At 38.6% G+C, this 25,779-nt stretch overlaps 1 protein-coding gene and 1 pseudogene across 1 annotated transcript in view; one reads left to right on the top strand and one right to left on the bottom strand.

The window, feature by feature from the left end:
• The window catches only part of Myo31DF (Unconventional myosin ID), a 90,587-nt gene extending 71,684 nt beyond the window's left edge, over positions 1–18,903 (top strand). Inside the window, exons 9-10 of the mRNA XM_067769067.1 lie at positions 16,159–16,316; positions 17,520–18,903. Of these exons, the coding sequence (XP_067625168.1) occupies positions 16,159–16,316; positions 17,520–17,688 (327 nt within the window). The 3' untranslated portion in view covers positions 17,689–18,903. The remainder of the gene's footprint in view (positions 1–16,158; positions 16,317–17,519) is intronic.
• LOC137241447 (thioredoxin-like protein 1) overlaps positions 17,435–25,779 on the bottom strand; it is a 105,947-nt pseudogene continuing 97,602 nt past the window's right edge.

Genomic DNA, 25,779 nt, shown 5'->3' with positions numbered 1-25,779 from the left:
ACGCAGTTTTCGTTAGCAGCTACTACACTTTTCTTGGGCCTAAGAAGTACAACAGTGCCAAATAGCATCCACACAAAAAATGAACAAGAACAAGCATTTTATCAGGTGAGCGTGGCTGTGTATGTGCGTGCTGCTACATATTGTTACGAATCTCAGCAACACTAAGGGGTACTGCTATCTCTAAGCCGATGCTAAGCAGTGACTTAATGCACATCAATAATTCAATCATTATGTCTACACAAATGTACGTAAACGCAGCGGAGAAGCAACGCACAAACACATGCAGATATCTTATCTGAGATATGCAATATAATTTTGGAAGTGTCGCTCACAAACACACGCGCATTAGCTGTGAGAGAAGCTATAAAAATTGTGCATGTGTAGTTATAGCTGAGAAACTTATAGCAGATAGCCAACTAGTAGATTCTAGAGCAGAACCGCCTAGAAATGTCAACGAGTAAACCAAACAGTATAAAAGGCGACACCAGTAGAGGCGCGAGAATCAGTTTTGATTAAGCACGCTATCTGTCGAGCAATAGTAGAGTTATTTATTGTGAAGTACTTTAATAAATGCCATTTTGCATTATTAAATATTGAAGTTATTTATTCAACAGTTTAGTGATTCGAACTTAGCAGAAGGTTGCAAATAAAAGGATTTGCAGAAAATTCGTTACAATTGGTGTCAGAAGTAGGATTTTTGAATAAATTCCAAAGATACAACTTGGACATGGCAAAATTCAGTGAATTGAAGATCCAGCAACTGAAGAAGGAGTTGGAGAGCTGTGGATTGAATACAAGCGGCATTAAACTCGAACTTCAGGCACGACTACGAGAGGCAATGGAAGCAGAAGGAATTAACGTGGAAGAGTATGTCTTCCTCTTGATGGCGAGGAGACAACAAAAATTGAAGAGAAAAATGGAACATCGCAGACAGTTACCAGCACAAACTTGAACGTGATATTGGCTGCAAATCCCTGCAAAAATCGCGAGTACTCCATGGAGTACTCGCTATGGACCAACCGAGTGCTCCAAAATTAACCACAATTCATACAAAAAATATGGTCCAATAAATATTGCGAAGTCCTAGGACTGGACCATATACTCCAGCTCCGCATTACATCAGAGTAATCTATGGAGTACCCACAGTCCAATAAACATCGTGTAGTGATTACATTCGTTAAAAACGAGCAATGATCGGCTTACAAAATGTTCGTGTAGAAACATGAGTTGGTCCATTGCTGCATTACTGTGGAGTATAATGGTAAGTTCTCCAGTGGACCACATGATCCAACGATTTTTGCAGGTATCTGCACAAACGTCGACAGTAACATCGAAGATTGAAGCACAAGAAGCACGTATTTCAAAAATGTCGACGCAGATAACATCCAAGATGGAAACTCAACTTGAAGAACAGAAGACATATATGACATCTCAGTTGGTCGAGCAGTTGAAAGCACAAGAAACGCGTATTCCAGAAATGTCGATACAGATTACATCCAAGATGGAAGCACAAGAGGAGCGCTTATCATTGCAGGTGGCACAAATGTCCTCGCAGTTAGAAGCAAAGAATAAAAAAATTGTACAGCTTGAGGACAAAGTGGATGTCGAGATAGAAGCTTTGAGAGGTCGTATACAGGAATTGCAACTTAATCGCCCGGCTGTTTCAGCAAGCAATCCGAAGGTAAAAACTCCATCTTTTGACGGATGTGTTCCTTTCCAGGTCTTTAAGCTTCAATTTGAGAAGACGTCAGCAGCGATGAAGATAAAGTTGCTGCACTATTCGTGGCATTGAAAGGGCCTGCAGCTGAAATATTACAGACTATTCCATAGTACAAAAGGAACAGTTATGAAGCATTGTTTGCCGCTGTCGAGAGACGTTACGGAAGCGAGTTGCAAAATCGCTACCAAAAGCTGAATGACACTTTGCAAGAGTTTGCGTCGGATGTCGAAAGACTGGCCCATCTAGCAAATGCGGACGAACCCGTGGAATACACCGAGAGGGTAAAAATTCAATTCATAAATGGCATAGGAGATGTGGAAACGAAACGAGCTACATATGCGAATCCAAAACTAACATTTGCTGAAACGGTATCGCATGCACTGACACAAGAAACAGCCTCACTTTTGAGTAAGCCAGCGGACAGAGCTCATCGCGTGGAAGTGGAAAGGCCAGACTGGGTAGACACAATTCGGAAATACTGAAGGGGTTACAACAGAAAAATGCTGGAGTTATGAAATGTTTCAAGTGCGGCAACCCAGGTCACATTGCACGTCATTGCAACACCGGTCCTAATACTTCCAACAATGTGGGTGGCAGTAAACGCAGAGCTGAAGGAGATGAGCAAATCTCCAAATCTACTCAATCGTTAAACTAAAGCGAGTCAGCCGCAAGGGGCAACAGCTGGCTCCCGCAATTGAATGCCCCATAATCTCTATCTCACAAATTGGAAGAAGGTCAAACAATATTACTGTCGGAGGACATGTGGATGGAAAGGAACGTTTACTGACTGTAGATACGGGTGCATCTCATTCCATCATTAGATTGCGTACAGCCACTGGAGAAGACATTTAAATTAATCAATATAGAAGGTTCGGATATCAAATAGTGGGTTTTCTTGCTTTTTTCCCCGCAAATTTTTTTTTAATAATATCAAAATTTAACTGTCTTGCCAAAACGGATTCAACACAAAGCGTGGCAAGTCCTAAAACTCGCTCTTTGGATGAACACGATCTATGAGAGTTTTTGATTCTTGAAAGGACACTGAAGGAACGTTTTGCACTAGCTACAGTGACAGGTATAGTGCAGAGGATACGTAAAACAACACAAATGTTGGGGAAATTTGTATACAGATTTTGAGCATAGATGGCATTTAGCAATTCCAATGGTAACAGACCTTTATCAAAATTTGCTTAGTAAATGTGTTTCAAGTGAATTATATCGCATTCTAAGCTTTGAGAAATATCCGACTAGTATTTTTCGACAAATTTTGCTGCGCTCGCCGAACCGTAGTTTCATCCATGTCTTCAAATTGCCATAAAAAGGAAAACGTCTCGCTCAAATTTCTCATAGCTACAAATCGTTCAGTAATGCCAGTGATTACCGAATCAACGATAACCAGGAATGTATTGTTTTTAAAATCAGACTTAATAATCCGTAATCATCTCATTTAAATTATCTTCAGAACGTCTTTTGGGTTTTCTCTTTCGAATGTCCGGAAACTTTGGCGAGATTTTCAATTGAAAGCAACTGTTTTGCATTCGTTTAAAATCATTTCCCATTGGTTCCTGATCAACTTCAAATCAGCTAATAAGGCATCTAGAGGTCGAACCTCAACATCTCTGGTGGCGTCTCTAGCTTGGAGGACCACGTTTCTTTCATTAATGGTAGTCAGTATTTTGAACCAAATTGAGGAGAGCAAGATACATTCGAACTTGTTGATGTACTTGAGAATGACGGTAACATGACCGTATGCTTGGCTTTTGTCTGAAAGACTATGAAGTGAGTTCGGTACATTTTATAGTAAAACATTTTTGTACAACTCCGAAGAAAGTAACTGCAGCCGTACAACATTCTGCAGCATCAACACCACATAAATTGAGACTGTGGGTTGCACTAAGCGAGTAATCAGCATTCGAGTTTTTGTCGAGAATGTGCCGTAGTGCTCCGTTGTAAGCTCCTTTCATATTGGCGCCGTTATCGTACCCTTGTGCACGACAATATTTAAATGAGATTTCATGTTTACCTAGAGTATGGCAAATTAGATCAGCGATTTTCTGACCCGTTTTTTGGTTACAATTCACGAAAGCCAAAAACCATTCTTGAATTGTAAAATTTGTTGCTTTCAAATTGAATGGAGTTAGCGCAAAATAAACGTAGTCAACGTGACTAGCATCAGGCATAACATCAACGATAATAGCAAAATTATTGGCTTTCTTGCCTTGATCTAATATAGTTTACCTCACGTGCTTTACACAAATTTCTATAAACTCGTTCTGAATGTCTAGGGAAAGATAGTAAACTTGTAAACGTTTGTGCTGCTGTTGTGAAATCCTAAATTTCTCCAAATTATCTCTAAGTATCGGATCATAATGGCTTATGAGATCTTAGATGTCCAAAAAATGTCCATCGTTTCGTTCACCAAGATATATACTTTCGCCTTTGAAAGCTACGCCTTTTTCACCCAAAAATAAAATAGTGTCCAAAATTCTATATAAAATTTCTTTCCACTTTTGAGTTTCAGTGATTAGCTGCTCATTGATAAGTGTATCAATTGTAGCCTCCTTTTGAATTAGATTTTGTAAAGATCGCCATTGAATATAACATTTAATGTGATCTTGGGTATTTTCGTGTGATGGCAGTTTATCGTATAGTTTCTTCCATACCTGGAATTTCGAATATCTTCCAGGACAACAAAGTTTAGGTCCATTTAAAATATTGGTGCTTAACAGACGACATGGTAGGCAATAAAAAGCATTGCTACTGGCACTCCACACTAACCAGTCAGGCTCCACTTTCTCTCCATTTGGCAAGGTTCGGTTTAACAACGAAGTAGGAAATGCCTCGTCATGACAATCATGTGGAAAAATAACAGGACACTTTTGATGACCTCGACGAATTATTTCGTTGACTTCTTCAGATCGCAAAAACTCATTATTCACGATACCGATATCGAAGTCCTTTAAATAATCTGGACTTTAAATAATTTGGAAGATTTTTTGAAGATGAACCTCCATCAGTGTCACCACGAAAACTTTACGATTTTGGATTCATGTAAACATACATTTTTGTTTGATGTTTTTATTGTCTCCTCACCAGGGCCGTAGAGAGAAAATCCGGGCCCGGAACTAAACAATTTACGGGCCCCCTATAAAAAATTCACTAATACATATGATTAATTTGAATTAATGACGTCTCATTAATGAATCATTATTGATAGATTACATCAAAAAACATTTTTGCCACATCAACTAAATGATGTTTGAACTAAGAGCTGAAAATAAAATTAACACAGAATATTTACTATTTATCACATATGTAATACTCCTATATTGCTACAACATGCTACACTCACAAACATCAGAGTGCCGATATATTGGTTCCACCCATAAATTCAGAAAACTAAAATTCAGAAACACATTTTTTCAGAAAACATTAGTCAGTACTCTTTTTTTAGAAAGCCAAAATTCAGAAGTCACAACTCCGAGACAGAAGTTCAGAAATTGAAATTCAGAAGTCAGATATCAGAAGTCAAAATTCAGAAGTTGAAATTTTGCGCAAAATTTTATGTTTTTCTGCTCTCTGACATGGTTCAACTATATGCAGCGTTGACAGATTGACGACTTTCAACTAGAATGACGTTTGGACGATTTTGTAATGAAAAATGACGATTTAAGCCTGCCTTCTATGTAAGCTTTATTTTAAATATTCAAACACCAAGAAATAGATCCAATAATGTTGACTTTAGATGGACAATACAGTAATAAATATTGAAGTGATCAACTTAGCTCGTGAAAACGGAGTGGTGATGATATCATTGCCACCGCATTCCACTCATAAAATGCAACCGCTAGACGGAGAATTCATGAGCCCACTCAAGACTTATTATGACAGAAAATAGACGAACAGTTACTAAATTCGATTTAGTTGGTCTCTTTTCCAAAGCGTATTATAAGGTTCAGACTGGCGAGGTTGCAGTTAACGGTTTCAGATGTACTGGTATATACCCATTCGATCGAAATATTTTTACTGATGCAGACTCTGAAGTTTCCGAGCAAAATAATGCAACTTCGGAGACTGGACGTACTATTACTTCACCGACATATAATACAAATCGAGTGACTTCTCCAGAACCTGTGGCATCAACCAGTAAAAAGAGTCGTTTCACCATGGCAGATTTTACCATTGCCAAAGATTAGAGAGCCAGTTGCTGCCGGTAGAGGAAGTCAAAAGCGACAGTAATAACAAAATCACCATATAAGAATCAGAAAGCATTCGGAGGATCCGGGGAAAAGTGAAGCCAAAATTTAAAAAAGAAAAGTAACCTTCAAAAAACCAGCAGCGAAAGCTAGAAAAGCTGAATGTGAAGAATTAACCATTGACTCCGAAGTAAGCGTCGTCTACGCATAATCGAACCAAGGAGATTTTGTTGAAATGCCTCCAGACGGAGCAATTTGCTCTTTTGCGAAAAGTTATGGAAGGACGAAAGAAATATATCAGAATGGAGTGCTTGTTTACAGTTCGATACGGTTTGGGCTCATATTCCCAAAAAAAATTCAATTTTTAGTTGCGAGTCTGAAGTTTTTAAGCAATTTTGATATTTCCAATAACTTATTCATTTTTAATATCAACGAGCCAAGGAGGCATGTTATTTTATCTTTTGAGAAGCTATTTATCTTTTATTAATAAAGTTGGTAAATTTTAAAATAAGTTCTTTAATATTTTCTTTAGTAAAACTGATCTTGTTATTATTCGGGTTAAATGTTATATTATACTAAATTAGCCTACGTTTGCATACCACATTACCCGCGGATTTCGGACCCGAATTTCGTCTTATAAATTGTAAACTGTTGGCGGTATACAACTTTTTATAAAGTACGCTATAGATGTTATTTCACAAAACAAAATGTGACGAAAAAGAGGTGAATTAGACTTTTGGTTAGGCCAAAATTACCCAAAAACTAAGCGCTATATCACAAATGCCGCAGTTCGTCTATTTTGAAGACATTTCTAAGGTTCCTCCAGAAATTTTTTGGAAAACTACTTCTAATATCAAAAGAGCTGACTCCACATACGCTTTTTCTAATTTATGTGCATTCGTTGCCGATCTAATGTGCTTGCCACACTCTTCAGCGAATGTAGAACGAATTTTTTCTACAATAAATTTAAACAAAACAAAAATCCGAAACCGTATGGAAACTGATGCATTAAAAGTAATATTGCTAGCCCAAGATTATTTAAAATTGAATAAATTTTCCTTCATAATATTGAACCGCAAATAATATGCTAAAAAAATGAAGGCGAAAATGTATAACTAAGAAACCAAATCATATAGGAGGTTCGATTCGAGCTCACAGAAAACAAAAAAAAACTTAATTCTTAAAATGACTGGAAACAAGTACCTTATGTATGCAATACAAAATTTATCTTTTAAGACGTTTTTGTTATTTATAAAATAAAATGAAATGAAAAAAACGATTTTATATGTTGTATGTGGCAACAAAAAATAACAACCAAAGACAATTTTCAGAAAAGCACTTTTAAAGCTAATATTGTTGAATGAAATCCGGCGATCTCATTTTGGTTTCCGGCGAATACAATCGTACGTCCGCTGGTAATAACCCAACTTCGTCCTAACTCAACTTTGGTTGTTGCCATAGATATGACGATTTTTGACGATTCTTTGGGGGGCGTCTGACGACTTGGAAAAAATATATATGGCAACGCGGACTATATGGTTGGCTCATCTGTACAATAACAAAAAATGTCTGTCCAAATTGTCAAAATCTGTGTATTGGTGTTGGTGCGAATGGTATGGAATGAAAACATAAATCTTAGCAGTTTTTGTATGTGTAAGAAAATGTTGCCAATGTGTTGGTTTCATTTTGAGTTTGCCATCTTCTTTTGACAATCCCTTCGACCATCCAATGATATAAATAAAATCAGCTGATGAGATGAGCCAACCATATAATTGAGCCATGCTCTCTGATTACTTTATGAATTTTGACTTCTGAATTTCGACTTCTGAAATTTGACTTCTTAATTTTGACTTCTGATATTTGACTCCTGAATATTAATTTGTGAATTTTTGTTTCTGAATTTTGACCTCGACAACTATGGTGGCGTCTCTGGAGTACGACGTTTCTTTCATTAATGGTAATCAGTATTTTGAACCAAATTGAGGACAGTAAGATACATTCGAAATTGTTGATGTACTTGAGAATGCCGGGAATATCTCCGTGTGCTTGTGCAGTCAAATTTAGCGTAAGTAATGCGTTTAGTGCTTGTGTTAATCCTGGAGCATGGTTTGCGAATGGTCTGACTGCCTCAATTCTAGCCGACCACCTAGTGTCTGAAATACTGTGAAGAGAGCTGAGTACATTTTTTGAGGATGTCTCATCGTTGTAGACTGCTGCCGAAAATAGTAAAACATTTTTGTACAACCTATAAGAAAGTAGTTGCAGCCGTACAAAATCTGCAGCATCAACACCACATAAATTCAGACTGTAGGTTGCACAAGGCGAGTAATCAATATTCGAGTTTTTGTCGAGAATTCGACGTTGTGCTCCGTTGAAGCTCCTTTCATATTGGCGCCGTTATCGTACCCTTGTGCACGACAATCTTTTAATGGGTTTTCATGTTTACCTAGAGTATGGCAAATTAAATCAGCGATTTCCTGACCAGTTTTTTTGTTACAATCCACGAAAGCCAAAAACCGTTCTTGAATTGTAAAATTTGTTGATTTCGAATTGAAATGGTGGTAGCGCAAAATGAACGTAGTGTGTTCAAAGTGACTAGAATCATGCGTAGCATCAACGATAATAGCAAAATACTTGGCGTTCTTGTGTTGATCTAATATAGTTTCTCTCACGTGTTTTGCACAAATTTCTATAAACTCGTTCTGAATGTCTGGGGAAAGATAGTGAACTTGTAAACGTTTGTGCTGCTGTTGTGAAATCCTAACTTTCTGCAAATGATCTCTAAGTATCTGATCATAATGGCTTATGAGTTCTAAGATTTGTTGGGCATCTTAGAATTTCCATTGTTTCGTTCACCAATATATATACTTTCGCCTCTGAAAGCTATGCCTCTTTCACCCAAAAATAAAATAGTGTCCAAAATTCTATATAAAATTTCTTTCCACTTTTGAGTTTCAGTATTTAGCTGTTCATTGATAAGTGTGTCAATTGTAGCCTCCTTTTTTTTAATTTTTTTATTTATTTATTTATTATTTAAAGTCGACGACAAACTATGGTCGACTGCATAATATAAAAGATATATAAATATACAACTCAAAAGATAAAATTTAAGATATATCGAGATTTCAACAATGTTATATTACAAACAAAGAAATATTAATGAACATTACTATTTAATTTCAAAATATAATAATAATAAGAAATATGAGCAGAAATAAGATCTTATGCCGAAATCTTCTACTGGCGGAATGCATCAGATTCCGCTCAGCATGATATCGGAATGCAGTGGATTCCAATCTCCCTGTTGGAATGCAACAAGATTCCAATCAGCATGTCATGGGAATCCGGCAGTGCTAAGAGTAGTGTAATGAGGATACGCCATCACAAGGCATAAAAAAGTAACATGACCTGTGTTGTTGGAATGCACCGAATTCCAATCAGCTCGATGCCTGACCCATAAGATTATACTGCCGGAATGCATACGATTCCGGTCAGTGACTCATGAAAAAGCATGTTTTTTACGTTGTTGGAATGCACCAGATTCCAATCAACACAGTACTGTCTTGTTCCTTCTTAATGATACATGTTGATAAATGTTCCTCCATCCTTAAGCGAGATAGTTCCTGTTTTTTATCGAAGGAATAAAATGCCGGCAAATTAAATTAGCTTGTATCTCTTAAATTAGATAGGCAAGTATTGCATTACGTATAGTGGCAAAAGTACATTCAAGACTGATGCAGCTATACAAGTCATTGTAGTGCGCGCACCAGATAAGAAGAGGATTATTTTTAGCAAAGTTTCGTCGACAAAGGGGTAAATAGAAAGGAACGTAGTGTCTGGATACTCTAGGGGGAACCGCAAAAAATTTGGTTTTTGTAAAGATCTCCATTGAATATAACATTTAATGTGATTTTGAGTATTTTCGTGTGCTGGCAGTTTATCGTATAGCTTCTTTCACACCTGCAATTTCGAATATCCGCCAGGAAAAAAATTTTAGGTCGATTTAAAGTATTGGTGCTTAACCGACGACATGGTAGGCAATAAAAATCATTGCTACTGGCACTCCACACCAACCAGTCACGCTCCACTTTCTATTCATTTGGCAAGATTCTGTTAAACAAGGAGGTAGGAAATGCCTCGTCATAACGATCACGCTTCATCTATCTCCATCTTCGTCTCATTCTATCTCTTACTCAGTCTCCTCTCTTTTCTCTTCTCTCAAGTTCTTCTCATTCTTCTCCACCTTATTGCCTTTCCCAGAGGGTGGTATGTATTTTGTTCCAGTCCCAGTCCTAGTCCTAATACCAGTCCCATTCCGTCTCTGGTCTACTTCCCGGAAAAAAAGGATAGTAAATACTAATATAAGCAAATTTATATACCAAATTTCAGGCAAACCGAATAGGATGTATGTAAATAGGTATGTGCGTATTATTAATTCATGTCTTTATTTCGGCTTCGCATGCATATTTATCACTTTTGCCAGGTTGATGCGACTAAATAAAATATCACAATGAAAATTACTTTAGAGCTCTCAGCAACAGCTTTAATTTGATATCCATATTACCCACACATTCTAGGGGTATCCGGGTGCACGTTTTGGCCTATATCTCGAGACCGTAGTAACCCAGCGGTATAATATATTACTCTGTACTAAAGCACACATCAACAGCTTCAATTTGATACCCATAATGTAAAAATACATCGTAGTGTTACCCTGATCCACGCTTTGGCCTATATCTCGAGACCCTAATCACCAATAGGTATGAAAATACCCTGTACTAAAGCAATCATCAACAGCTTTCATTTGTTATCCATATTCTGTAAACACATTCTAGGTGTACCCGGGTCCACGTTTCGGCTTATATCTCGAGACCCTGTACGTCGATCGCAGCCAAACCTATGTAATAACCACCGCGTGAGTTATACGCAACTTATGTGAAAGTTTGAATAGTCAACCTGCACATCTATTCAAACACCGGCAACCAACTAACACACATTTTAGCCTTTTTTTATTCACTATAATATTAAAACGAAATGCAGTTATTCGTTGCTTTTGAAATTCGGCTTAAAAATTCCACAATTGAACCACTAAAGACTCTCCTGAATTAAAAAAAATGCTTAATACCTCTAAATCGCGGCCCCCCTCAGAAACCCCGGGCCCGGGGGAATCCCCCCATTCCCCCTCCCCTCTCATCGGTCCAGCTCCTCACTGCTCGAAGGCCTAGGCAAAAAATCATTATCAATATTCGTTGCTTTTGAAATTCGGCTTAAAATTTGAACATGGAACAACTAAACACTTTCTTGAATCAAAAAAAAATGTATTAGTACCACTAAATCGCGGGCCCCCTGAGAAACGCCGGGCCCCGGGGGAATCCCACCATTCACCCTCCCCTATCGTCGGGCCTGCATGTATGTGTCTCTTTTTTCTCTAATTCGCTTTTAGCTGTTGTTCACTTGCATGTGTGTCTGTTTTCTCTCTCTTCTTCGCTCTTAGTTGTGCTGTATACATGTTTGTGTGGCTGCTTACTTATGTTTCGCGGAAAGCGGAGCGTGTCAGGACGAGTACAGGGATCTACTGAGGATCTACAAGCGTGGAATTTACAGAGCGAAGATAATCTCATGGAAAAGTTTCTGTACGGATATAGAGTGCTCCAGCGAAGCAGCACGGTTGAAAAAAGTCCTAGCAAGGGGAAACATAGTCCAGGGACTTATAAAGAAAGAGAACGGGCAATGGTCACGTAATAGTGAGGAATCCCTTGAGGTGCTTCTCGACACACATTTCCCATTGGAAGACGGTTTAGAAAAGCCAGCAGACATAACTCACACTTCGATCACGGAGCGGGTAGTGCCGGGCTTGGTGACCGATACCAAGATCGAATGGGCAGTGAAAACGTTTTCTAAGTTTAAATCGCCGGGCCCAGAAGGTATATTCCCGGCCATGGTACAAGTTTCAAGTATGGCGGTCGTGGAATGGCTTAAAATAATATTCGATGGGTGCATAAGGCTGAATCATGTACCGCACTCTTGGAGAACTGCTCGTGTAGCTTTCCTACCAAAGGCGGGGAAGATTGGTCACGTGTATCCCAAAGACTATATACCCATTAGCTTAACATCATTTCTGCTCAAAATCTTTGAGAGGCTGATCGATGTGTACATAAAGTCCAACGTGGATGAAAAGCTGCTCTCCACAACACAGCATGCGTACACCAAAGGCAAGTCGGTAGACACCGCATTGCATAGGGTGGTAATTAGCATAGAGAAATCCCTGGAATATAAGGAGTATGCTCTAGGAGTCTTCTTAGAAATTGCCGGGGCTTTCAATAATGTTTATAAATGGGCGATTATGGATGGTCTTAATTCCCTTAAAGTCCATCCCTCCTTAATCAGATGGATCGACTGCATGTTAAATTGCAGGAAGATTACATCACAATGGGGATTGTACGAGACCACGAAATCAGTGGATAGGGGCATGCCGCAGGGAGGGGTGCTATCACCTCTGCTGTGGACGCTGGTCATCAACCAACTTCTAAGGCGATTCGATTAGGGACCCGTAAAACTTACAGCTTACGCAGATGACGTTGCAATTGTCGTAAGTGGAATGTGCCTTCGAACGATTAGTTCTTTGATGGATCGGGCGCTTCGGGATATTCATACCTGGGCATCTAATGTCGGGTTGAAAGTCAATGCGGAGAAGACAGATATGGTCTTATTTACAAAGAGGTACAAGGTCCCAAATTGGACCAGGCCTAAGTTAGGAGGGGTGACCTTACAGGAGAAACCTTGCACAAAATATCTCGGAATCATCCTAGACAGTAAGCTGGCATGGAAGCTCAACGTGGAGCAGGGGGTGAAGAAGGCCTCAACGGCAGTTTATGCATGTAAAAGAATGCTGGGGTGTAAGTGGGGCTTATCGCCCTCTCTTTCTCATTGGGTTTTTACAGCGATTGTAAGTCGTGGTGTGATGGTAGCGTGCTCCGTCTACCACACGGTATGCCCTGGGTTCACACCCCGGGCAAAGCAACATCAAACTTTTAGAAATAAGGTTGTTCAATTAGAAGAAAGTGTTTCTAAGCGGGGTCGCCCCTCGGCAGTGATTGGCAAGCGCTCCGAGTGTATTTCTGGCATGAAAAGCTCTCAGTGAAAACTCATCTGCCTTGCAGATGCCGTTCGGAGTAGGCATAAAGCATGTAGGTCCCGTCCGGCCAATTTGTAGGGAAAATCAAGAGGAGCACGACGCAAATTGGAAGAGAAGCTCGACCTTAGATCTCTTCGGAGGTTATCGCGCCTTAAATTTATTTTTTTTTTATGTAAACCCTATTCTATACTATGGAGTTCTTGTTTGGTGGAAAACAACACACAAAACAACATACCTCAAAAAATTATAGGGGGTATGAAGATTCTCGATGCTTAGCATTACGGGAGCCCTGAAAACAAACCCAACGGCTGCACTGTATGCCATTCTGCACATTCCACCTGTAGACCTGGTAGCAAGGAACATAGCATTAGCAACTGCAACCAGGCTCGGTGCCTCGGGACAGCTTAAGCGCCGACCATACGACCATAATAGTAAAGCGTAATAAATCACCAGACGAACAGACTACCTGATTCCCTATATGCGCGTTGAGGGAGATCTTAAGGTCACAATAGAGGTGGATGGTTGGCGCAAAGGTGCGCAAATGGCGGACGAGGCGATACATGTGTAAACAGATTGTTCCAAAATAGTGGAAGGATTAAGGTCTGCGGTATACTGTGCTGATCCGGAAATAAGCAGAACCTACAGGCTGGCGGATTACTGTAGCGTTTTCCAAGCGGAAAAATTAGCCGTAACCAAAGCAGTAAAAACCCTGAAAGAGAATAGCTAAAGCTGCAACCGTGTTAACTCTTATATTGACAGTCAAGCAGCTATTAAGGCAATAATCTCGCATAGCACAGCATCTAAATGCATGTTAGAGTGTAAGCAGTCTCTGGAGAGAATCGGGACAGGGAGATGCATACATCTATATTGGGTCCCAGGGCATATGGGAATAGATGGGAATGAAAAAGCGGACGAACTAGCTAAAAAGGGCGCATCCCTTGAAGCTTGCTCCGTAAACGTCCCAATTAGACTGGGCGATATTAAGCGAAGGCGAGAGGTGCACATGATCGACCAAGCGGGAAAGGCGAGGGCTCAAGCGCGGGGCTGTAAAGTGTCGAAAATTATGTGTAGGTCTTACAACCTTAGACTAACAAAGTTGCTTCTATCATTAAAAAGAGAGGACTGTAGACTCATGACGGGTATTCTGACTGGACACTGCCTTCTGGCGTCACATGCCTTTAAATTAGGCTTGGTCAGTGATAGCAGATGCAGGAAGTGCGGGTTGGAGGAGGAAACGATCGAACACGTTCTGTGCTCGTGCCCTGCACTTGCCAGGCTAAGACCCCAGCTATTGGGAGTGATACAGCTGTCAGATCTAGGAGCAGCAAATGGCTTGAGTCCTAGGACGCTTCTAGTATTTGCCAAGAGGACGGAGTTATTTTATAACATAGGTCCTGGTTTTTGATAGGGGTTTTCATTTTGGTCGTTAAACAAACTTCTGGTAACAGTACGGACTCAATCAATCGCTGTGAGGTGCTCATGGACCGGCCAGATCAACCTAACCTAACCTAAGGGTGTTGGTACACTTTGCAAGTGAAATTTTTTTTACCACTCGTTGGTAACTTTTCTAACATTTTACGCAATTAAAAACCGCAATATAACAAATGAATTCGATACAAAATATGTTACAAGTATTTTTGTTGTATAGGGAAAATGTTTATTATAACAGTGCTTCGAAAAATTTTGTTTATTATCTTTTTGGAAATGCGCAATAACATTTAGCTCATCCGATGTTGCTACTCTTCTTGTTCAGCGACGACTAAAAGCCCCGTCACATAAGCAATTTCTCATATAGATGCATTGTGAGTAGACCGCACATATCTTTATGGAGAACGGTTTATTAAGCGACACTGGCGCCACCTAACATGAAAATAAGCCAACTTACAACTTTTGTTACAAGCAAAGTATAAGAAGAATTTGAATTTTGCTTTGGCTAAGGGTGTTGGCACACTTTGCAAGTAAAATTATTTTTAACACTCGTTGGTAACTTTTCTAACATTTTACGCAATTAAAAACTACAATATAACAAATGAATTCGATACAAAATATGTTAGGAAGTATTTTTGTTGTATAGGGATAATGTTTATTATAACAGTGCTTCGATACATTTTGTATGTGAATGGGCAAGGCGAAATATACTTCAATTGCCAAATCTGAAGTTCCTTGTTGTTGTTGTATTAACGATAAGGACATTCCCCGAAAGCTTTGGGGAGTGTTACCCATGTTGATGGTCCTTTGTCGGATATAGTTCCGGTAACAAAGAGAATAATAATAGGTGTGAAGTGAGCGCAAATAATTAGCCGTGTTTTTTAACACGCGTGTATACGTTTCGTTTGCGCGTGTAAAAAAACGCCTATCTTCGCTTAGATAATGCTAAGGAGACCCATCTAGCGGCTGTGGTTAAACAACTAGCTACAGCAACAGGGTGTACCGAAAAGCGGAGACGCAACGCTCTGATGGCCATAGGGTATAACATATAGCTGAATCAGTTGCGATGAATTGTGGACACACATATAATACATAGAATTAGTGTAGAGGGTGAAACAAAGACACATATTTCAGTTACATCTGAGTATAATGCGTATTGAAATTTAGTAGGACAAAATTTATGCGCAGCAATTTCAGAGGTGTATTTATAGTTTGTCTCTTAGCAGTCAATATAAAGTTTAAGCGTAAACGGATATACGCGTGTTAAAAAACACGGCTATTATTTCACTAGCTGGCGACCACTCGTGTACATGCTCATATATATGTGTGATTGCTTACTTTGATTTTGGGCATGTGTGTGAAATATTCTTCGTTGCCTTCTATGTATGCGTGTGTATACGGCTTACAGTTGTTGTGTAGCATTTATTTACTAGAAGCACAGTGACGCATCGAAATTTCTAACATTCGCCAAAATATCATTAAAGAATATTGTGATTCGACTAAGATTCTGTGAGAAATTGGTATTACCGTTCTCTACTTAGTTTCATACAGTGGCAATACTGTGCGCCGTTTTGCTCTCTTATTACGACAGGATAAAGAAAGGTTAACTTTTAAACTCTTGGCTTAATCTTCCCTTTTGTATATTTTTGTGCCCTTAATTATCATATTTTACTTTTTAGCTAACATCGATCAGCATAAGTCCTGGACGTGATCAACTTATAATATTTCACTCACCTGCGAATAATGATTTGGTATTTGCATTACAAGGCGAAATATCGCAGTTAAAAGAGGACCGCATCGGCGAATTAGTTGGAGTGATATGTAAAAAATATTCTGAGTATGTATATCATAAGCAATAATATATGTATGCATTTGCTTAGACATATACCTACTATCAACCTTTTAAGGTTGATTTAAAATTACTCGTGACAAAGGTTATATGTTCTGCCATAGCCAAAGCTCTGGCAATAAACTAGTTAAAAGTAAGAAAACAAATTTCTAAGAAGTAAGCAAATTCAATCTAACTTTTATAATTTCGATATCTCGAGCACTGTGATACTCACAAAAAAATCATGAGGACTATTTTTGTAGAGTTTCGAAATCTACAACTAACGGGTTATTTTTGGATAAAACTTAACGTTTTGGAGTAAAACTCAAAAACCTGAAATTTTGACCTTTGACTTCGAATAACCTTTTAGCTCAAACTTGCAGAGCGGCAAGTTATCGTTTTACCTCAGAGTTAACTTGAATTGAAGGGTTAAACTCATACATTTTTGACAACAGTTTTTAAATTAACTCTGGGTTAAAAAAAGAACTTTCAGCCCGAGCCTTCTCTGAGCAAGTTTACTTTTCGCTATCAGTCCGTCTTCCCAACTCGACTTGTATAATCCAAGCGGAAGTTCGGGTCATTGACTAAGATACCAGCATTTGCGACGAAGAGGGCAACAAAGAAACAGCGAATGCTAGAACTAGCACGCACTAGGGTTCTAACTATGGGCAGTTAAACACAATCGGAACTTCCAAAAAAGCATCGAATAACTCTACTTAAAACAGCAGCGATTCGTACCAGAAGAAAATGTATTACAATTGCGCCCCATCCGCTACTTTATCTCGGGTCTTTAGCATACGGGCAGCACACCACTTATTTGTGGCATATGCAAAGAAATGTAGAGTTAAATTAATCAGCATTGTTACAAAATTGTGTTTTTAATTGTAACTCACCTAAAATTTGCAGCAAAATTTAAAATTTTTAAATGAGACTATCAAATTATTATTAATGATTTTTGATAGCCTTGTACGTCTTTGTTATTGTAAAATTTTATATCTTTTAGCTCTTATAAAATTTTACAATAACAAAGACGTAGAAGGCTAAATAAAACACAATATTTAAAATTTTATTTTGGGTTTTAAATCGTCGATAATTCTATTTCAATCTGAAATCATCTTCAGCAACATATGCCTAAAGCTCCTCGAATCCATCATATTTTGTTGAATTTTCGTGCTTATGTTCAAGAAAGTAATAGATTTTATGTCTTTACAGTATCTGCCAGCGTGAACTGCGTGTAGATGTAACTTCCACAATTGCCTGCCGTTTAGGTGGTAAATCGCGTACTATTACCGTCGAGGGCGAACCAGGAGTCGAAACCCCAAATTTTCGACACTCAACAGGAAATATTATTTTTGAAGTTCCATCACACTTTTGTGTATGAGAAGTAAAAGGAATACATTGCTCGTATAATATGTAGCATTGCAAACACTGAACCAAATAAATGTATTTTAATAAGAACCAACAGATTGTACTTTTTACGAAATTCATTCTAGTGGGTATTGTGAAAATTCTATAAATTTTTGAGTTTATATTAATATATATTGTGATTGTGGGAATAATACTATCCCTCAAAACAAACTCAAATACCTCATTAAGATGTTTAGAAGCAATTTTCCAATACCCGCCAAAACGGACATAAGACATGAATTTCGCAAAAAGTACTAACTGATGATTAGTATTATATGAAACTTCTTTGACTTGACTACATAAATTGTGTTATAGCCGTTTATACAGATATTCCGATGTATATAACTTAAAATTCTATTATACTCAGCAACACAAACTTAAACAGGCAAGCTTTAATGTAAATAAGACAAGTGTACCTTCAATAACATTTATATATTATTAAATTCATATTTTTCACATCACAAAAGCTTTTATCACTATACCGAAAATATACTACAAATGTATAACTAAATCTATAGACATACACACATTAAGGTAACCCTTATAAATCAAATTACAGATTTTTCCAGTCTCAACTCCTGAAAAATTTAGCCAAATGCATAAAATCACTTATCGCTTTTTTTTTTTTTTGTAACCCAATTAGCTTTGGATACAGTTACATGGTAGTGAAAGAAAAGTGCGTACTGAATATCTAGAATCGGTGAATAATACAAAAACCAAACCTGTTTTGGAAAGCTGCTAACTCCATAAGCTGTCATTCATTTTGAAATATAGAATGTTGTGCGGCTTTTCTTTACATCGGCGGCGATTTTCGTTTTCATTTGTTTTTCAATAATTTAAACGGTATTCATATTGGTGTTTCAACTGTAAACAGTTAAAGTAATGCTTGGATTATTCTGAAATGAAATGCATCCTTATATGTTTGTATGTTTAATCGTGTGTTCAATTTAAGTTATGATTTTTAAGAATTAATGAGCTTAACACCGCTAAGTAATAATTGATATTCAATTATTATTTTTTGTTTATTGGGAAAAACATCATAATGATAAGTGCTGCTCAAAATTTTTTATATTAAAGTGCAAATCACTATCCATGTACAAAATTGTATATATGTACACTATTGAAATTTTTTTTGTATTTAAGAAATAAAATGTTTAATGTTCAAAAAGCTCAAAAGTTTTAATATATCGATTCCTTAAAACATTTCTTAAATCGCTATACCATCAGAATACTTAAGAGCCATTAAACTTAATTCTCAAAATCCAGCACAACTACTTGGCTCAGCACCTGTTGATATCATGATAAAGCAAGTAAGGAAGGCTAAGTTCGGGTGTAACAGAACATTACATACTCAGCTGTCAAATTACAGCTTGCAAAACCTTTAAATTACCTTCTTTTTAAAGTGGGCGGTGCCACGCCCATTGTCCAAAATTTTACGAATTTTCTATTCTGCGTCATAGGGTCAACCCACCTACCAAGTTTCATCGCTTTATCCATCGTTAGTAATGAATTATCGCACTTTATTCACACTTACGTACCAAATTTCATTAAGATACGTCAAAATTTACTCAAGTTATATTGTTTACGGACAGACATGACAGACGGACATGGCTAAATAATTTCTTTTTTCATCCAGATCATTTTGATATATAGAAGTCTATATCTATCTCGATTAGTTTATGCCGTTACGGTGTACCGTTATGCGAACAAAATCAATATACTCTGTAAGCTCTGCTCAGCTGAGTATAATTATAAGAAGATAACCCCATTCTTTTTTGATTTTTAAAACAATTTTAAAATCACTCTCCCAAACTCTGTACAAATGCCAAACCAAATGAAACAAACAAAAATTTTGTAATTTGACTTTTCCAAATGCCAGATAAAAAATTTATCATCAAAAGATGTTTAGAAGCAATTTTCCAATACCCGCAAGAACGGATATAAGACATGAATTTTGCAAAAAGTACTAACTGATGACTAGTATTATATGCAACTTCATTGACTTGACTACATAAATCGCTTTATAACCGTTTATACAGATATTCAGATGTACATATATACATAACTTAAAATTGTATTATACTCAAGAAGACAAATTTAAACAGGCAAGCCTTAATGCAAATCAGACATGTGTACCTTCAATAACATTTATATAGTACTAGCTTTACCTGGCGTACGTTGTAACCCCCGAGATCGAATGAATGTTGCGTTATTTTTTCTGTTTTGTTTGTGGATAATTTAGTTTATTGTTCTGTAAATTGAATTGAATTTTGTACGCATATTTGGTGAGATCTTCGTTTAAAACATTTTATTATTGTATCTTATTGTAATGCATGTGGGTACACAATATTTTTGGTTTTTTCCTTCGGTGCAAAGATAAACATATTTTTTGGCGTTCCAACTCTAGAGCAAGCAATATATAGCTTGCCATGGGAAAAGCACGGACTCTAAATTGAATCCTGCAACAGTAGGCGATTGTTCTTGCGCTTTGTTGATTGTAATTGCAAAAGCAATGCATACAGGAAACTGTAAGAGCTTAAAATTTAATGGAAAATCTGTAGCAATCATTGGGATCCATGGTATGAGCACATCTTCACCTTTGTTTTTACCGCTGATGATTGCTGCTTCGATTACATTCGGCATTAATTTCTAAACGCAAAGTCTGGTTCCATTGCACAATTTTGGTGGGTCTGAATTCTGAAGAAGCATTTGTAGGGAAGGTGCCACGCCCCTTTTTCCCAATTCCACGTTTTACTGGAGGTGTTAGGACTTAACGTCATATAGCTCCTTACCAATTTTCATTGTCCTACCATTACTACATCCAGAGATATGAAGTATGATATATTCCATTTGTAAAAAGGGAGGAGCACCTAAGCGGTTGTAACCTCTCTGCCGGTGTAGGTAAACTTTGGTCCACCGTAAAGTCCCTATCGAATCCGTCTAAGCACAATGACAAAATTTCCATCGCCTTTGGCGATAAAGTGCTGACGGATGCGAAAAAATGCGCGAGCTCTTTCCGCCCACAATATATAATGCATTCTACGGTCGACAAAGATAGACGGAGGGCCAACAGACACGCACATAAACATAAATTCAGCGCATCTCCAATTACCATCACCGCCAAAGAGGTTGAGGATGCCATCGGTCATGCTAAACCATCCAAAGCAGTAGGCCCAGACGGCATAGCCAAGCCGATGCTTAAGAGTCTAGAGAAAGAGCGTTTCAAATATTTAGCGCATGTCTTCAATTTCTCCCTTTCCAACTTCGTCATTCCCGAAAAATGGAAAACGGCCAAGGTGGACCCGTTACTAAAGCCTGGGAAACCAGCTAACATAGGAGAGTTATATCGCCCGAAATCTCTCCTATCGCCGTTAGCCAAGACGCTTGAAGCCATTCTGCTCCCCTACTTCCAAGCAAATTTGCAGCTAGCCTGTCATCAGCATGGCTTCAGAAAACTCCATAGCACCACCACCGCGCTAAACGCTATTAGCACCCAGATAAATTGCGGTTTAAATCAAACCCCCCACCATAGAACTGTATTCATTGCGCAAGACCTATCAAAAGCTTTTGATACGGTGAACCATAGCACGTTGCTGCAAGACCTGGAAGGGTCTACCCTTTCCCCATGTCTTAAAAGGAGGAGCGCAAATTATCTGGGTAGTCGGCAGGCATCGGCGCAATTTAGAAACGAAACATCAAAACCAAGAAGAATTAAACAAGGGCTGCCACAGGGTGGTGTCCTATCCTCATTTTTGTTTAACTTCTACATATCGAAGCTACCTTCGCCACCAGAAGGAGTTACTATCGTTTCCTAAGCCGATGACTGCACAATAATGGCCACAGGCCCAGTCCCACAAATCGATGAGCTTTGCAACAGAATAAACGGCTAACTGCCTGATCTCTGTAGTTTTTTCGCCTAGCAAAACCTGGAATTATCACCAACTAAATCCTCCATGACCTTATTTACAACATGGACGTCCGAAATGTCGACCATTTTGAACATCCAAGTCGATGGCACTACGCTGCCGACTGTCCCACACTCCAAAATCTTGGGTGTGACGTTTGATCAGGATCTACATTTTGGTGAGCATGCAGCCGAAAATCCAGAGCCGCAATAAAATCCTCATATCTCTTGCTGGCAGTACTTGGGGAAAAGACAAAGAAACGCTCATTACCACTTACAAAGCAATTGGCCAGCCGATTGCATGCTACGCGTCCCCTATACGGTCGCCAATACTAAAAACTACACACTGGAAGAAGCTACAGGCCTGCCAAAATACTGCTCTCAGAACCGCTACGGACTGTCTTCTTATGTCCCCAGAACACCATCTACATAATGAGGCGAGAATACTCCCCATCAGGGAGAGAAATGAGATGCTAACCAAATAGTTTCTGTTGAATACCCAGAAACCTGGGCATCCGAACAGACATCTGATTGATGAGCCAACACCGCCCAGGGGCTTATGGAGTCATCTCCGCAAGCATTATGAGGAAATACGGCACCTGAGAACTCAGCCGTCTGAGGCAAAAAAACACAAGCAGGTCCTGAGTGAACTCCACATACAGGCGTCGGACCTGTATGCTAAGAATTGCCCGGTGAATCCAGTTCTCAAAAAACAGTACCCAAAACTTGCGGAAGAGGAACGCACACTCAACTTCGATCTGGATACTGTAACAGGTTAAACTCTTACCTATCCAGAATCAACCCCGACATACTAAATGTATGCCCTGTTTGCAATGTTTCCCCACATGACACCAACCATCTCTTTAATTGTAATGTGGAACCAACGCCTTTTAACACCCTTCACATTATGGTCCACCCCTATTGAAACAGCAAGTTTTCTTGGACTCCCGTTAGAGGATATTGATGACAATTTGTGATCGGTCGCACCTATTGGATGGAGCGAAGCACTGCTACAACAACAACAACAACGGCGTTCCTTTATCTTTTCCCCAAGCCAGCAAGAGATTTGAGGATTTTATTACGGCTCTGGATTTTCGGTACAATTGCGACTGCATGCTCACCAAAATGTAGATCCTGATCAAACGCCACACGCTACACAACGCCATTGACGTTGATGTTCAAAATGGTCGACATTTGTTGTAAATAAGGTCGCCGATGATTTAGTCGGTGATAATGTCAGGTTTCGCGAGGTGAAAAAACTGGAGAAATCAGGGAGGTAGCCGTTTATTTTGTTGCAGAGCTCATCGATCTGTGGGCCTGGGCGTGTGACCATTATTGTGCAGTCATCGGCGTAGGAAACGATAGTAACTCCTTCTGGTGGTGAAGGTAGCTTTCATATATAGAAGTTAAACAAAAGTGGGGTAGTACACCACCTTGTGGCACCCCTTGTTTAATTCTTCTTGGGTTTGATGTTGCGTTTCTAAATTGCAGCGATGCCTGCCGACCACCGAGATAATATGGGCCCACCTTTTAAGACTTCGGGGAAGGATAGACCCTTCCAGGCCTTGCAGTAACGTGCCATGTTTGACCGTATCCAAAGCGTTTGATAGGTCTAGCGCAACGAGTACTGTTCAATGGCGGGGGTTTTGATTTAAACCGCAATTTATCTGGGAGCTAATGGCATTTAGCGCGGTGGTTGTGCTTATGTGACTGTGCTTTAACTTTCCCCTCTCTCGGCATGTTTGCTATCCGTGAGGTGAACAAAAAATTGTGGAAAGTATTATGTTAATACATATTTTAAGGCCCGCTTACAGAATGGCAGGTTATCGTTACAACTCTTCATACAAATGTAACAAATTATAAAATCAACTCTTAGGCCCACTTGTAGAACGGCAAGTTATATTTTTAACTCAGAGTTAACTTCACATGAGGGGTTAAATTCATACACTTTTCACAAATTGTAAAAATTAACTCTCAGCTAAAAAACCACCTGCCGTTCTGCAAGTGGGCTTTTGTTGAAAAGTTTCAAAGGCCCACTTGCAGAAGGGCATGTTATTTTTTTAGCTCAGAGTTTAAAAAATTTTCAAATATGTATGAGTTTAACCCCTTAATGTCTAAGTTAAAAAGTTAACTTGCCGTTCTGCAAGTGGGCCTAAAAAGCAACTATATATCCCTTCTTTGCTTAAGTTAATGTAAAAGGTGATCTGTTTCGCAAATTCTCAGCGTACAGTAGTTACAATTTTTGCGCCATATTTAAACCATATAAAATTATTAAATGTATAAATTTATACATTGAATATAAAGACAAATAACCAATTGCTTAAACATCGCAATCGACGTATAAATATTTATATTAAGCTTTATTTTATTTATTTATTTATTTCTTATGGCTTAACTTAGCCTATCTTATAGCTTTTGTGTACCTAATCCCATCTAAAACTGGCATTAACTTGATAAATGCATATGCTTTTACAGTTTGTAATTTTTTAATATGTATAATATGTACATATATATTTACGGTAATACTTATACAAAATGTCATTGGTTTTAAAATGCAATTACAAATATATTAAGATATGTAAATAAATTTAAAAGTTATATAATAAAGTGTAGAGGTTTACGCCGATAACTATATCGGCGGCGGCGGCGTAGACACTATTATATACCGGTGGCGGCGGCGTGGGCGGCGCGCCGGCTTACGCCGGTGTTCTTACTTTAAAAAGCTTGATTTTTCTATTTAAAAAATAATATTTATGAAAGGTTTTGTTTATATATATTGAAGCAAATCAACGTTTTCGGCCATTTCGGAAAGATCCGTTTGCCTCAAAGTCTCGAGAATCATTCAGCTCCTTGCGGAGGGACTGTCCTACATTCATTTAATCCAAGGAGGCTTCGAACCTAATCCTGGTCTAAGGGACTGGTACTACTGCGTCTGCCGACACAATTTAAGTACTTAAAATGGTCACACTTTTGTCGGTATGTCTCGTACAAAGCGTAGTTTCACCGAAGGAGATGTACTGGTCTAACTCCTAATACTCGTTGTATACACGATTTCTTTAAATTATTTGTGGCCCTTTACTGGCCACACACAAATGCGACTTACGGTAGTTATTAATGGCCTTTTAATACTCAATGCTCTCGTGTCACAGTTTTAACGATTAACACCAACGCTGGCCTATCGTTGATCGCGACAAAGGGCGCCTCTAGTTTTTTCGGCTGTTTTAAAAGCTATAATTCCCGATGTGAGAACAGTAGTAATCCTGTCCACCACCAGTCACTACCACGCCTCCTGGCCTTCACACCACATGCCAGCACAGAAGTTATAGGACTGGGACTTCGAACTCATACCTTCGTCGACGTCGCTTTCCTTGAAGCTCTAGGTGTAACACTGAAGACTTTGTAACGGATTTTTTTTTGTCGCGCTATGCTGCCGAGATGGTGTGATGGTAGAGTGATCCGCCTACCACACTGAAGATCCTGGCTTCATGAGCCGGGCAAAGCAGATGCCGTTCGGAGTCGGCATAAAACAAGAAGGTCCCGTCCCGCCAATTTGTAAGACAAATTAAAAGGGGCACGAATCAAATTGGCCTAAAATCTCCTCGGAGGTTATCGCGCCTTACATTTATTTATTTATGCTGCCGAGCACTACCAGAGAAAAACTTCAAAAAATTAGGGAGTAACTATTCGGGCAAGGATGCCGCCCTCGAAATCATAAGCAGTCCAAGTGGATATTATTGCGTAACTTATACATAGTTAATTTTTATAATTTTTTTTTAATGTAGACCAAAATTTGCAGACGTTTGTGCTCGAAACATTGATTTCAGTAGTCTTCGTTAAACCAAAACGATACTTAAGAATGAAAGTCGACCGATTTTAAGTTGAAAGATCAGTCCAAACTGTTGTTTTAATGTCTTTCGATTATAAATAACCTCGTAGCTTCAGTTTTCAGCCTAGTTCGACTGTCCACTACGTTAGAGTAGTAGCACACCCGGTCATTTATTCGACAGTCTTGGGTAAGCTTTTGCTTCACCAATTTGAGTGTTCTTGCGAACGACAAAACCTAACCTGGTAAATATGTACATGTGCCTACGTATTCACATATGTAAAAGGAGCCATAACGCGTAGGTTATATTTAAATTTGGTTGGTAGGCTACAAACAAT

This window comes from Eurosta solidaginis, chromosome 2, assembly GCF_040869045.1.
Source record: "Eurosta solidaginis isolate ZX-2024a chromosome 2, ASM4086904v1, whole genome shotgun sequence".
NCBI classification, from domain to species: Eukaryota; Metazoa; Arthropoda; class Insecta; order Diptera; family Tephritidae; genus Eurosta; species Eurosta solidaginis.
This window is presented reverse-complemented; position numbering and strand designations above follow the sequence as displayed.